The sequence below is a fragment of the Pocillopora damicornis genome, chromosome 9 (genome assembly GCF_964200805.1).
Source record: "Pocillopora damicornis chromosome 9, jaPocDami1.2, whole genome shotgun sequence".
In the NCBI taxonomy this organism is placed as follows: domain Eukaryota; kingdom Metazoa; phylum Cnidaria; class Anthozoa; order Scleractinia; family Pocilloporidae; genus Pocillopora; species Pocillopora damicornis.
Window position 1 is genome coordinate 15,544,012 of NC_142678.1, and position 14,462 is coordinate 15,558,473.

At 38.6% G+C, this 14,462-nt stretch overlaps 1 protein-coding gene across 1 annotated transcript; it reads left to right on the plus strand.

Annotated features, from left to right (window-relative positions):
- Window positions 1-1,140: 1,140 nt before the first annotated feature.
- Window positions 1,141-11,621, plus strand: LOC113672519 (dnaJ homolog subfamily C member 1). Its single transcript, XM_089182355.1, has 11 exons — window positions 1,141-2,665; window positions 3,316-3,417; window positions 5,030-5,076; window positions 5,559-5,730; window positions 6,531-6,636; window positions 7,220-7,411; window positions 8,007-8,149; window positions 9,018-9,137; window positions 9,255-9,318; window positions 9,701-10,074; window positions 11,007-11,621. Exons 1-11 carry the CDS (start codon window positions 2,501-2,503, stop codon window positions 11,079-11,081), a joined length of 1,560 nt encoding a protein of 519 aa, XP_089038481.1. The 5' UTR covers window positions 1,141-2,500; the 3' UTR covers window positions 11,082-11,621.
- Window positions 11,622-14,462: the final 2,841 nt, after the last annotated feature.

A 14,462-nucleotide genomic window follows, 5' to 3' on the forward strand; every position in this document is an offset into this window, starting at 1 on the left:
TGAGATTCGCTGGGAATTTGCGCGCTTTTTATTAATCCAACCGTGAGAATTTTAAGCAACAAACTTAAACCGAACATAGTGTAACTTTCTCACGGACTGTTAAAAATTATTATGGAAAATTATTAAAATCCTTTTAAACAAACAACCTACGGATTGCATCTGCTAGGTCTTTAAGCTTTCCTTGATTTGAATGTCCGTCAAGATTTTATTTTTGAGCTTCAAGTTTTATTTCTCAATTTTAAAGTCTTGCTGAGACTGGTTTGCAAAATAAAGGGTGTCTAGGAGATTTCTTCTCTTACAGCAAGCCTTATCTTCACGATTCCATACTGCATCTTTAAAAAAAATTGAAATTAAAAAATTCACAAGACGCAAATCTCTTCGCGACCAGACTTTATGGGATAAACGACATTAGTTCATTCATCAAGATAAATTGTTTTTTAATTGATTCCTTTTCCTCGGCTTCTTTTGGCAACTTAAAGACTCTCGTAAAATTCGGAATATCTTGGTTGATATACAATTACACATTGCTATTCAAACAAGAGCATGTTGACCTGGTTAAATATTGCAAAGGTTTTTAAAAATCAGCTGAGCAAACTTCAAATGACCCTAACTTTACTATGCCATCATTAAAAAGGAGATAGACATGAATGTATGTTAGATCAAAACATAAAAGTCTTCTCAGCATGAAAATTAGTGGGAACTTTCGAGGCACTTGGAAAAACTTTTGACGATGTGTTTTACATTGCTAACTCAATAATGGTAGCCTGACTTAATTGATTTAAATTTTTTCCTGGTGTGGAAACGTGTCAGTTTGAAGAATTCTCGTCAATAAACAGCAATGTGTGTTTTGCTTAATTAACGTGTGCTGAAATATAAACTTCATTGTTTACTTTTCTTCTGCACGGAACCAACTTGTGGCAAAGACCTCTAGGACAAGTTGTCGAGTCAAAACAACGAACACGAACACTCTCCGAGATACAAAACAAATCCTACTTTCCTTCTTAACAATTATGGAAAGCGTGAATCTTATAACATGCCCAAAGGTCTCAATTTTGAAACTTCTACATTAGTTCTTAGTTACCATTGAAAGTTGGTGTGTTACTTGAGTTTATAGGACTTTTTGTTATTTCCTTTCTTTAGCGGACACTTTTCGACTTGAACAAGAGCATAATGATTGTTTCGTGAAGCAAAAGCATCTCCAAGACTCCATTAGCACTTGCCACCTGTTTCGTATCAAGTTTCGACACTTAACGACTTTCTCTTACTTGTGAAATTGTCAATTATGCGTCAAAAGAAGTCTATGAATAACTTGAAAGTGCGTTACGATATCAAATATTTGAAAAACTTTCTGTAGTAACCTGATATCTTCTTTTGGATAAGTCAGCTGATATGAGGCAGATTAATCAAAACTCTAGCGCATCATTTTAAATCGTACTTCATCCTAGAAGATATGATTTCTAATTCAGTTCCGAAGCTCCACTGGATACTGGTCCTTCCCGGGTACTCCCTTTCACAAAATGAGGCCCGGCACCCGCGCAACTCATTCAAAAGCACATGATTTTCCTAAATTAAACCATAGAGAAGTAACCTTTTCATTCTCAAGATCTCATTCTGCAATTCTCCTTACTGTCTGCCATACAACCATTGTGATGTTAGTTTGAAGAATTTGCTGTTGAATCAACTAGTAAACCCTTATAACTTATCTGCTGAATATTGTATTGATATTGTAAGGAGAAACTCTGTCTCGGTCATTCATGCGAGTTAAAGGGTTAAAAAGTGGGCTTATTTCAAGATTTGATGCTTCAAATAACTTTCTTACCCCCTGATGTCCGTCTTGTTCAAAAACACACGTGGTGTCTCTAAGCGTACAACACTTTTTCAGACATGGTTCGGTCAGCGGCTGCAAAGTAATTTTTTTTCGTCTGGATGTCGGTAGGGAAGGGGAAGGGAGGTTAGGGTAGAGGATGTGTGTGACGTCTCTCCTTTGTGCGGTCGCCCCAAGTTCCGTCGCCCTCCAAACTTTAAAGCTTACGTCAAAATATGTTCAAACCTTTATTTAACTTAGGTCAAAAATTATGGGCGACAGAACTTCACTTGAAGGCGACGGAACTTGGGGTGACTGTGTGAGAAGCTGGGCGACACCACCTGTTACTAGGTTGGATCGCCCCCTTACTGGCATATAGCTTGAGAGACACCTACAGCTTCACTTCAAGCCATGGGAGGGTAGAGGGAAGAGCCATTTGCCATTACCATATAATTGCTGAGGTGGTTGACGAATAAGGAACAGTGCTTGTAGAATGTATTTCATCCATATCTAATGGAACCTTTCATGCAAAGAATACAAAACGACAATGGAACAAAAAGAAGACACAAATCGAAAGGAAAGAACAGAGAGCGCGATGGAGACTATTTGTAATGTGACCAGGACATATTATTTCTCAGGCCCCTTAGAGGAAGGCTTCTAGGGCCTGGGCCTGACCATGCAGTTCATTTTTCCAAGATGGCGGCTCTTTTTGATGGACTGATGTTAAGAAGAATTTTTCTTATGTTTTTCATATTTTCGAGATGTTCGATCGTTTACGGCTGGGATTCTGTAGATTTAGAGTTATTCGACCTTGTAGAAGAAATCAAAGATAATTTTTATGACATACTTGGACTAAAACAGGTTAGTATGACGGAATCTTTCTCGTCGGATAAATTCTTAACGATAGCTGGTTAGCTAAAGTTGAATGACTTATTGACCGTAGGTTCAACTTATGGTTGTATTTATCGAAAGAAAAATATACTCACGGGCTTTCAATGGATAATATATCGAGTTTAGTGTAAGTTCAATTATTGTAACGTAACGCGGATAACTTCTGACAAAGTGTGGTTTTGCACCACTGATCGTACTCAAGGTCCATTGAGCATATGCTACTTTCCTCTAGGTTAGTCAAGGTGGTAAAATTTCCGCACAGCCCCATACTATTGTAAAACAAATCTGTTTTCCCAATGGCAATGTATTATTTTTGTCATTGTTTTCTATATCCAAGAACGGAATGCATAATGTGGTATGGGGTTGTGCGGAAATTTTACCCATTTTTATTGTCTGTAACCTTATTGACAATAGTTCTCAACCAATGAGTGAGCAAGAATTTTTGCAGTTATTGGGAAAAAAAAAAGGAAATGAAAGTGTGTAACTTATTTATGATCATCAATAAGTTACCAGCTGTCAAAAGGTCAATCAAAATGCGTTGACCTACATTGGATGGAAATTCTACTTCATTGCTTTTATTTGAGAATTCTCACTGATTTAATTTTTCCATTTACCTTTAGGATGCAAGCCAGGCAGACATCAGAAGGGCATATCGTAAACTGTCTCTTCAGTTGCACCCTGATAAGAACAAAGAACCTGACGCTGAGGTTAAATTCAGGCAGGTGAATAAAAGACAGAAATCTGTTGTTTAGATCCAAAGTAACGTAGTTAACATGTAGTAGTAACAGACAGCTTACCAAATTGGTCGTCAATAATCCCCTAATTGACATTTTTCCTTTATTCTCATAACCTATCCAGGGTGTGAAATTAATTTTTTTTTCTAGTAGCTACTTGGCTCCTAAATTTTTCAAAGTGGTAGCAAATTCAAAAAAGTTGGTCGCCATTTTTAAAGACAAATAAAACCTTTTTTAATGCTGTTAGCATTCTAGATAGACCCTCCAAAATTAAGTTAGGAAAAAGATCTTTAACGTGCTACAAATTGGACACTAGGATGTCCAATTTAATTCACTTTATCTCTAAGTAAGGTTATGATGAAGCATTCTAGTCATCAATTTGGCGACTAATTTTCAGAATTTGGTCGCCAAAGTGAAAAATTTAGTCGCATTGGCGTCTGTATTGGGCACAATTTCACGCCCTGCTATCTGGTTGATATTTTATTTATGTTGTAAAGAGAAAATTCTGTCTTAGTCACTCATGGAGTGAAAGGGTTTAACTCCCAGAATTGATTAACATGTAACTTCTCCCTATCATATCCATACATACATCATTTAGCAAACAGCGAGAGAATACTCAAGCTTATCAGGTAGAAGTTGTTATCTTGATCTAACACCAAATTCTTGTAATTGATTAACAATCAAATCTTCAGAGTTAACCCTTTAATTCCTTGATCAAATTTGTAATTCTCCTTACTGTCAACCATACAATTCTTATAAAGTTAGTTCAGAGAATTAATTGTTGGATCAACTAATCATCCCCAAATTAATATTTTTCTTTAGTCTCATCACTTATCTGGTTGTTATTGTATTGATATTGTAAGGAGAAATTCTGTCTTGGTCACTCATGAGAGTTGAAGGGTTAAAGGGTGAACATTAAATTCTCAGCATCAAAATTATCAGACAGTTGGGGGCGGATTTTTTTTTAGACCTTCGAGGAGAAAGGGGTAGACTTCGTAACAAAATCGGAAATCACGGAATCACACCCATTGAAAAACATTACACAGGAAAATGCAAATAAGCCAGAAAAGAGAAAGAGAGCATGCATAGCTTCACACAGGCCTGTCAATCCAACTGTCAATCATGTAATCCCCCATGTACGCCGCATTCGCAAGTATTGTTTCTTGCTCAGACAACTGAAACATAGGGCTATTCATTGAAGAAGAATTAGTAGTGTTATCTTGGTCCTTGCTCTTTACCAACAAAAATGTGAATCTTAAGAGACTGAAGCTGGTGGTGAGCTTTTGCAACCTCTTTCCCAGGTCATTGCATCCACAAAGGGTGACGCTTTTCAATGGGCATGATTCCCTAATGGAAAATTTTAAGTCAATTCAAATTATATCATGAGAGAACTATGTGCATGTTTACAGACATATATATATCTAAGTATATAGGTTTGCAGTTATAGAAAATACAAAGCCTTGCTGATTCCAACACCTGCTTTTTTGTTAAATTTAAAACTAGATCTTTCGGCTGAAACAACTCATTGATTTAGTCAGGTTCACAGTATTCCCCCAAATGCAGGTTTCATAATTGTCAAATCTCTCCTTGTGATCATCAGCTTGTTGCAGTATCAGAGGTTCTGAAAGATGAAGAGAAAAGAAAAAGGTAAATACTACAGAGTATATTATGTATTGTGACAATACTATAGAACTTACTTCATAATGCTGGGTAAGAGGATGTGATTTGTGTACACTATTTGGTTTTTTATTCTCTGGAACTCACATGTTTCACATGCAAACTTAGCAATAACCATTTGCTCTTCACAGAATGTGATTTTGTGAACTGAGTTGATATATAAATTGGCCACCATGAAGAATTTCTAAAAGTAATGTTTTGAGCATTAGCCCCTTGCCAATTTGCATTTTCAACTCAGTTGATAAAACCAGGTGATAAAACAATTTTCTTTTAGAAACTTGCCACCTTTATTCTGTAGCTTAGTTGTAGAGCACTAGAGCATGGAAATCTGAAAGTCCACAGTTCAACTTCTAGTGCAAGACTCAGTTTTGTGTTGTTGTCATTGTTGTTCCACACTCACGACAGTTTAAATAACATCTTTCTTTATTCACTCTTTATACTATTTTCCATAGATATGATGGCATTCTGCGTGATGGCCTGCCAGATTGGCGACAGCCTGTATTTTACTACAGGAGTGTGCGCAAAATGGGACTTATTGAATTCACAATCCTTCTCTTTTTGATATTAACCATTGGACACTACATTGTGGCTTGGTCTATTTATTTGGAGAAAAAACTTGAATTGGTATGTTCCGGTTGGAAGCTTGTCATCTCTCTTAACCCTTTACACCCCAACATCAACATGCATATTCTCTATACTGCTCTTTAGACATTTCCCAAGGTACTGACAAAAAAAATTTGTTTAACAATCCAGAGCTTCTTAAGTTGGTGATCATTTTCTTTAATTCTCGTAACCTTGATATATGATTTAGGGGCAATATGGTCAGGAGAAACTAGATGCTCATCATTCTTAGGGTTAAAAATTCAAAGGAATACTGAATAGGATTTCACTTTGCTTGTGCCAAATCCAATTTAAAGTTCTTCTGTGTGTAATTTATGGTGAGCACCTCTAAACACAAGTTAACAGTGCTAATGGTTTATGAATTGTTTGATATCTTAAGGACACCTGTAGGATGGGTTATTTGCAATCAAACAAACAGAAATATATTTTCTCTGATATAAACCTTTAGCTAATAAAAAATAAGTAATGTTTCTATAATGGCCACAGTCTGCTTTCTCTGTCCTTAACTCCTTCACTCACAAGATCTCACTAGTAGTTCCCCTTACTGTTTGCCATATAATTCTTACAATATAAGTTTGGAGAGTTTGGCACTGGATCAACCAATAATCCACTGATTGATTTTTTTTTCTTATCACTTGTCTGCTTGAATTTATATCGCAAGGTTAAATTGTACGGAGAAATCCTGTCTCAGTCACTCATGGGAGCTAAAGTGTTACTTTGAGACTTTTGTCATAGTTCAATCAAATTAGGTTCCTAAATGTATGAATTCTGAATTTTTGTTTTGACTATTCTTTTCTCTACAGGAAGAGCTCCTATTTTCCAAGAAAAAACGCGAGGACAAGAAAAGGAACAAAAAGTTGAAATCCAAACTGAATGATGAAGACATCCCTGATCTTGCAGACATAATGGGTGAGACTTGTTGACGAGTTTCATCTGATGGCGTTGTTTTCACTCCTAAAAAAAGACTAGATTTGAATTTAAGGTTCTCATAAATACCACTGTGTTCTTTACAGTAAGGACGCCCTGGAAAAGGTTAAAAGTTTTCTACAGTTTTCGGATATTTGCTTCCCTATGAACGCAACAATACTCCAAGGTGCACCACAAGGAGCCAAAGTTTATCCTTGTCTTGATAACATAAAACTACTGGGGATAATGCTACTTTCCCTGAAAGTGATGATGGTCTATCACTGGTTACCCGCCTCTCCACTTCCCCCCCCCCCCCCCCCCCGTGCATTTTTCGTAATTTCGAGTGGAAAGTCGCGGTCGCTGATTTTGCCTTTTACAGAAAAAAGAAGATTATCAAATCCCGCTTTTTGGAAGGGCATTTGAACACAATTTTGGCCCCGTGGGGCGGGCATTTGAACGAACCAATCTTTAACAGTTCAAATGCCCCTGGGTTGCCCTGGGGGATGTTGGAGCTTCGAATGGATCGACACGTTACATCTTGAGTCAAACGATAATGCTTCATCATAAACTGTCCTTGTTGTTTCAGTACAAGAGGTTGGTGTGTCAAAACCCACACTGCGCGACCTGCTGCCATTCAAAATGACGCTCTGGCTGATTGGGTTCTGTACGTCACTGCCTGAGCAATATCGGGCTATGGTGGAATACTTGGAAGAAAGAAGGAAAGAAAAGATTAAGGAAGAGGATGAAGATGACGATGATGATGATGATGAATTGGAAGGTGAGTTGGTTGGTTGTTTTTCTCCCTGTTAGTGATATTTCAAGTCACCACCCGCAGTTGTGTGTTTTGCAAATTACTTTCCTTGCATTTTAAATCCGCAAATTTAAATAGAGCTTCCTTTAAATCACTACCGAATTTTTAGAATTGTCATTAGGAAAACAACTCTTAGAGCTACAAAAGGCGCAGAGAAATTTTCTGCACTGTGCAATGTAAATTATTGCAGAAATGGTGCTATGAACTTGCCCACGTTTCGGTTTTGTTTTACGAAACGCAGTCTAAAAGCAACGGTCCTTAAGAGACTGGCTTTAATCTTTCCTTGTGATGTTTTTTTTTCTTGTTTGTTGCATTGATTTCATACTTTCCGCTGCTGTTAATAGTGTTTGTGATGTAGTTTGTGTTGTTGTTGCAATTTAAACAATGTTATCCGGCAAACGTGTAGCCGCTATATTGATTTATTTGTTTTCAGGTTTGTAAGGAGCACGCACAACTACTTTTGGTTTGAAGTTGAGTGAACAACATCACTCTATTGTGCTATTGCTTCAAGGCCCCCAAAAAACTTTTAATAATTTTTGTGTATATTAATTGAATTTCGAAGAAAAACCATCAAGACCACGAAGAAGACAGAGAGTAAACATTCCACAGGAAGATACAGAAGACAACAGCTGGGAGGGTGCTCCTGTCACCAATGTGTTAAAGATGGCCACAGATAACGGCGACCATTCCGCTGTAACAGAGAAGGTATTGGATGCAGTGATCTACCTGTCTACTGATTCAACAGCATTGTTAGAGCTTGCAGTTTAGCGTTGTTTTTCTGTTGTTTTTATTAGATGTGTTTGGTCATATTTAAGTTCAGAACTAGAAGCGAACATAAGAAAAATTTTCTTTACAAATTCCAGTCATGGCCTGTCTGTTTAGTATAGCGCAAAAGAGAGATTGTTAGTTAACAACTATTCGACGAAGTAGAGGTGACTAGTGGTGGATATTTATCGAGCCGCATAGTGGCAAAGGTATTATCAACCGCTAGCCACTGACAGTGAGATGGATAGATGTTTCAACATAAACTTAAACAGTGAGATAATACAGCACAAAAAGATGATTTTAACTTATTTATTCCCGCCTGCAACGATTATGATATTGCTCGGAGGTCAATGGCAAAGAATATTTGGAGTTTTAGTAGCCAATCAGAGCGTGCCTTCGACGCTAATTACTGTTTTAGAATATACAAATTATTGATATCCTTTCATAAGGTAGAGCCATCAGTTAAAGCTTATTACGTGCCATTTATAACTGCATTTTTGCAGTATACGCAAGTCTATTATGTTATAGCCTCTCTTTATCGCGTTTGAATAGTAAACCCCCAGAAGGTTTTGGTTTCTTTTTGAAGGAAAATTATGCTTCTGAATGAACCCACATTCTGAACCCACGTGAATGTCGTCTCTGTCCCCCACAGAAAAAAAATGTTACATTATGGCTTTGCGCGGTTTGACAGTCCAAATATAAACCAAACCTTTCGAAAACTGTCTTGAAACAAGCTAAAATTTCGGTCACGACCGCCTTCATTTAAAGGAAAAGAAGCAGTTTAACTGATCTTTTACATTTTTTCCAGTCAGGTGAATGGACAGATCACGAACAATCCCTTCTTACCCGTGCTATGGTGAAATTTCCCGGGGGGACACCGAACCGTTGGGAAAAAATTGCTGTAGAGATTGGGAGATCAGTAGAAGAGGTAAGGAAATGAGAAGTCCCAATGGCCGCTTGAGCCAGTCGGAGGTTTTGATTGTGATGTCATGGCTGTAATTTTCATTTCATGTCAGCTTAACGTCCTGTTTTCCTGGTGCTGCAGGTTACAAAACAAATGAAAAAGTTAAAACAATCCTATGGAGCACCTACTCATTCATCGAACGCAGGTAGAAGAAATGTACTTGCTCCTTAAATTACTTTTATTTAATTATTTCCTTTTTTTCTTCCCTGTTGTTGTTGTTGTTGTGAGCTAACTTAGCATTCTATTGAACCATTTCGTTTTGGATAAGGTTCTTCTGTTTTATGATATGGAATATATATTTTTATATTGACAATCACTTTTTTGTTAGTTGTGTCACGTTACCTGTTTGTCGACGCGTTTGTGTCACGGAACCGTTTAAATGAAACGCAAAGTTATTACATTCTCTTGAAGGTCCAACATACCCAATGCGAGCGCCTATTTTTTTTTCTGAGCCGAACCAAAGGAAATCATATACTGTTTCTAATTCATTTGTTTGTGCGTTTTTTTTTTCTCTCGCGTTTTATAAGGTGAAGGTGACTTAAGTACGCTAGTAATAAACAAGAAAAAGGCAATGGTGAGCGATGAATGCCTGGAGCAAGCTGACGAATGTTACAACTTTGGAAGCAACTCAAATCGTCGCCGTAACAAATCGTCGAGAAGTCAACAGACGACAAAGAACGTTGCCGATCGGCCCGTAAGCGAAGTATCTGTACCGTCCGTGTTGCGTGACAGGACTTCAGAGCAATCGGATGGCGTTACTAAGAAAAACGTGACAGATGATGACAGTACTGCGTGGAGTCAGAATCAGCAGAAACAGTTGGAGATTGCGTTACAGCAGTTTCCGAAGACTGTGCCAGATAGATGGACTTGTATAGCTCAGGCTGTGCCTGATAAGACTAAGGTGAGGAAGTAGAACTTGACGTCTTCTTCAAAACCAAAATCAATGCATTCTCAACGGCCAATCACAACAAAGGTGGAGATAACGATGAGCCAATCAGAACTCAAAGTAGAAACCAGCAAATTGTCTCGATTGGTTTTAGACTTCGAGTAGTCCCTCCTTTTCGGCGTAATCCGTCGCTCGAGTCAAAAAAAGCAGTGAAAAAGAATTGATGTCGGCACGCCGCGGGGAGCTCCAGGAGTGACGTCGCTCGAAAAGTAAGGACCGCGGACTATTTTACAAGAGCCTCACTCATGGAGCTCCTGCGGCGCATCGACGTCACTCCTAGAGCTCCCCACGGCGCCCTAACATCAATATTTTTCATTGAGTTTCTTGACTCGCGCGACAGACTACGCTGAAGAGGAGGGACTGCTCGTAATCAAGATTGGTTTTAGATTTGTTCTCGGTTGATCGAGAGAGTGGTGCAAGGTTTCAAGACCGATCAAAGAGCGAATCAAAAGAAAAATCGTAGTAGTCCGAATGATAGCTAGCAGGTCATCATTATTAGCGTTGCAGACTGCGCGGTTCTCCGCCCGCGGGAAGGTTGGAGGCGAGTCGGGGGAAGGTTTTCCGGAGTGGTAGCACTAATAACGTCATATAATCAAAAGAAAAATTGTTGCTTACCGTTCACAATAGATGTACTGGTTTTCAAAGAGGGTCGAAAGCATACTGTATTTCCTCCAATAAGCGCCCACCCCCTTAGGCAAATACATCAAGCAAGCACCCGCTCCCCCGCCCCCACCTCCCCTCGAAAAGGCGCCCTAGGCGAGGAAATAATCTATTTATTACACACACAAAAATTATTTTATCAAAATTGAACTTTTTCAATGTCAGCTCAACTTTTCTTTCTGTTTTATTTTACACAGCTTGACACATCTAATACCCTTTTTTTGCAGGAAGAATGTATTTTGCGGTACAAATTTCTCGTGGAATGTGTTCGGAAAAAAAAGCTGGCCGGGCAGCAACAGTAAATGGAAATAACTCTTTCAAATTGTGAAATTATTTTTTTTCCATTAACTTATCAAAATTTGTAAAGAGAATTCACTAAAATAGATCACTATTAAATTGGTAATTGAAACCATAACCATGAAAAAAATCGTATTTCTTCTGTCTTGTTATGTAGGATAAAATCTGGTTGTCTCGTGGTAGTTCTTTTGGATGTCACGCAATGCTCTTATTGCATGTTATCTCAAAGAACGCCCAAGAATAAGACCTACATTCTGGTGAGGCTTAGACAATCCTAATCATTCTTCTTGTACGATAAATCAGAATAATTCTGCTACTTAATGAGTAAAAAAATGACAGAATTAAGACTAACGTTAAAGACCAGCGGGCACAAAAAAGGCCAAATGCACAGGCTACTAATTGATAAAATGCAACAGAAGATCAGGGGCTTTTATTCACAACCGGCAGAATTTGCTATTTTGTTTTGCCAATATAAGCAAGTCTGTAACGCCTTTCGTTCGTCCAACAAGTTATTGAATAAATTCGTTCTTAACTTGTAAAATATCCATGTTGCGCGAGAAATTGACTGAAAATTCTAACCATGCACAGGCTCTTTAGACGGCCAATCTCGCATCCTTTACAATCATTTTTCGTCGAGCTGTCTAATAATATTCTTTAATTTCTTGGCAGTTCTTAACAAGAAGATTATTTTTGAGAAAGATGTTTTTCGTCTTCTCATTAGCGTAAGACAAAGAAAATATTCTGAGTCCTTACGAGGAATCAAATCTTAGGCCGTCAGATTCCGCGCTTCGATGCCCTACTACTGAGCCAAAGAGACTCTATGGTGTGCGAAGTCCATCACGGAGTTCATATGACAAGCGTCCTGCATACTACTAGGATCAGCAATGTCGATAGCATCATAGAATTGGAGAGGTGGTAAAGAATTAGAGAAAGATGTCTTTCGTCTTGTCATGAGCGTGGGTCGTGAGGAATCGAACCCCAGACCTTCTGATTCCGCGCTCCGATGCTCTACCACTCAGCCGCTTTTTACCGAGCTTAAAAACTTACCATCTCTCTTTTTCTAGGATTATTTTTCCGTCTCAAGTTTTTGATGAACTAAATTTTGTAAAGCGTCACAAATTGCTCTACGGGCCTAAAATCAATCAATTATTTGTGTTAGTGATCTACGTAACAGCAATTGCACTGTAAAGATGAAGGAATCAATTGATACCTAATAAACAACAAGCAATCCCTCCTTTTCGACGAAGTCTGTTCAGCGTGTCATAAAAAATAAGTAAACAAAAAATTTTTTTGTAAGCGCGCGCGGAACTTTGAACGTGAGGCACAAGAGAAGTAGGTTTACGTGAGCTTTACGCCCTGGGTTCTGCGCGGCGCACTGACATCAATTTTTTTTCTTTCACTTATTTTTTTTTCGAAAGGCGCGACAGACTTCGTCGAGAAGCACAGACTCTTCTCTTATTCGAGGTACCTAGCATGGCTTATCCATTTTTCAAATGAACACGAATGGCCACGACTAATAATCGTCGAGGGTAATCTACGCTTCCTTAAGAGGAATTTACAGTGATTTACAGTTAATCCATCCTGAGAACGTCCAACAGTTTAGGATAATAAATTGTTTGGTTAGATCTAAGTCAAATCCAATTAGAGTTCAAAGCTTTACTTGGGTATTTGTACCGAAGACCAGATGCACCTTTTTTTCGATGTGTGGAGCAAAGCTGCACATGCAGGTGGTCCAACCGAAACAGTGGCAGAGGGCGGGTAGGACTTTTTACGTGGGAGGAGGGGGTGTTTTATCAATTAGTGTTATTGTTATTCAACCGGAACTCGACAACAAACAGCGGAATCACCGGCAGTAACCCCTTCCCCCCTCCCTCTCTTATCCTCTCTTAGCTACACAGTTCTGAAAGGAGATCTCGATAGAAATGTATGTTGAATTCAATTCACGAGGGAAATCAGTGAGGGAAACCCGGCAAACAGAATTGCTTACCACCAAGAGATTGATTTTTTTTTTTCTTTTAATCCTATTGCTCTTCACATAGCACAGGACAAGTAAAAATCCTCGAACAGTCGACATCTCGATCCAGCATTTGATGATTCGAGACATTCAGGTTCAGGGGTGTCAGTTTATTTGGTAAGTATGTCTGGTTTCAAACCCCTACACCCTTAAGCCAACCTCGTCAACTTTAACCAAGACATGGACTACAACCAAGAAAATATTTAAGATCTCTTGCTCTAACTAGAGCCCAGTAACCCACCGAATGTGCTCAGCGGGATAGTGGGGGTGCCTGATTTCTGATCAGAGAAAGACTCGGCTCTTTCGTGAAACTTTTCGGACGTGTGATTACACAAATAAGCAGTTGGTCATTGCTAAGGTCAAATACCCTTATTCTTACATATTTTTTTGTACGACCTTGGAAATCTTTGTGAATGTAAAATTGCGACTCTGGAATTATCTGTCTTTAGCACCACTAGATAAGTCGTTTTTATTCAGATCCAATAATCTCGTGCTTGCAGCTTAATTTCATACCATAACAGTGCCACGTGTCACGTAGGCTGAGAATTATGCGGCGGTATATTCATTTTACCTGGCTGAACAGAGATAGAACTTTAAAGAGAAAGATATTTCAAGATTTGAAGGGTGGAAAGTGGAGTACAAAGAGCATTCTATTTACGTCTATTTCCTGATGGAACGTTTGATCAGGTGATAATGTTGATCGGCCGACTTGTCTCCCGTAGCGAAACAAAATAAAGCGGTTGTAATCATAAACGATCGTTTTGATATGGGATTTTTTGGCGCACACGCAACTAATTGAAGTCACGAAGGTGTTAGTTTTCCTGCTGTGCACAATGCGACATAAAGAATCTCTGTAACTTGGTTAATTCTTCAAAAATCTTGATGGTAGTGTTGCATTTCGATTGCAGGAGTTAGATGGGTCGCATCCTAAGAGAATCTCATTCTGGATAAATATACCTCAGACTTCGTCTGAACATTCTTTGATCAATAAAAGTCTCCTGGTAATTTCAATTTTGACGGTAGCCGGTTAGATAGCCTATCAGAAAAGTTCATTAGAGATGAAAGAAGAATTCTTTCTTCGTATGAAGTGAGAGTATGCGCATTGTGTGCAATCCAGCAGGGCTTAGCCCCTGGAACTTTCTTAGCGCTTGATAGTATTGTAGATAATATCTTAAGTGTTGTACGTCTGTTGACAAAGCGGATTTGGGAAAACATTTTGCTTCGGCGTCGTAAATCTGAACAACCTCTGCCCTAGTTGTCTTGAAACATACCTTGACAAATCACAAGCATTTCTATTCAGTAAAACATCTGTCCTGTGCATGTCGAAAAACTAGAACCTTATGTGGTTTCCCTTGTAGGGGTTCGGTTATAC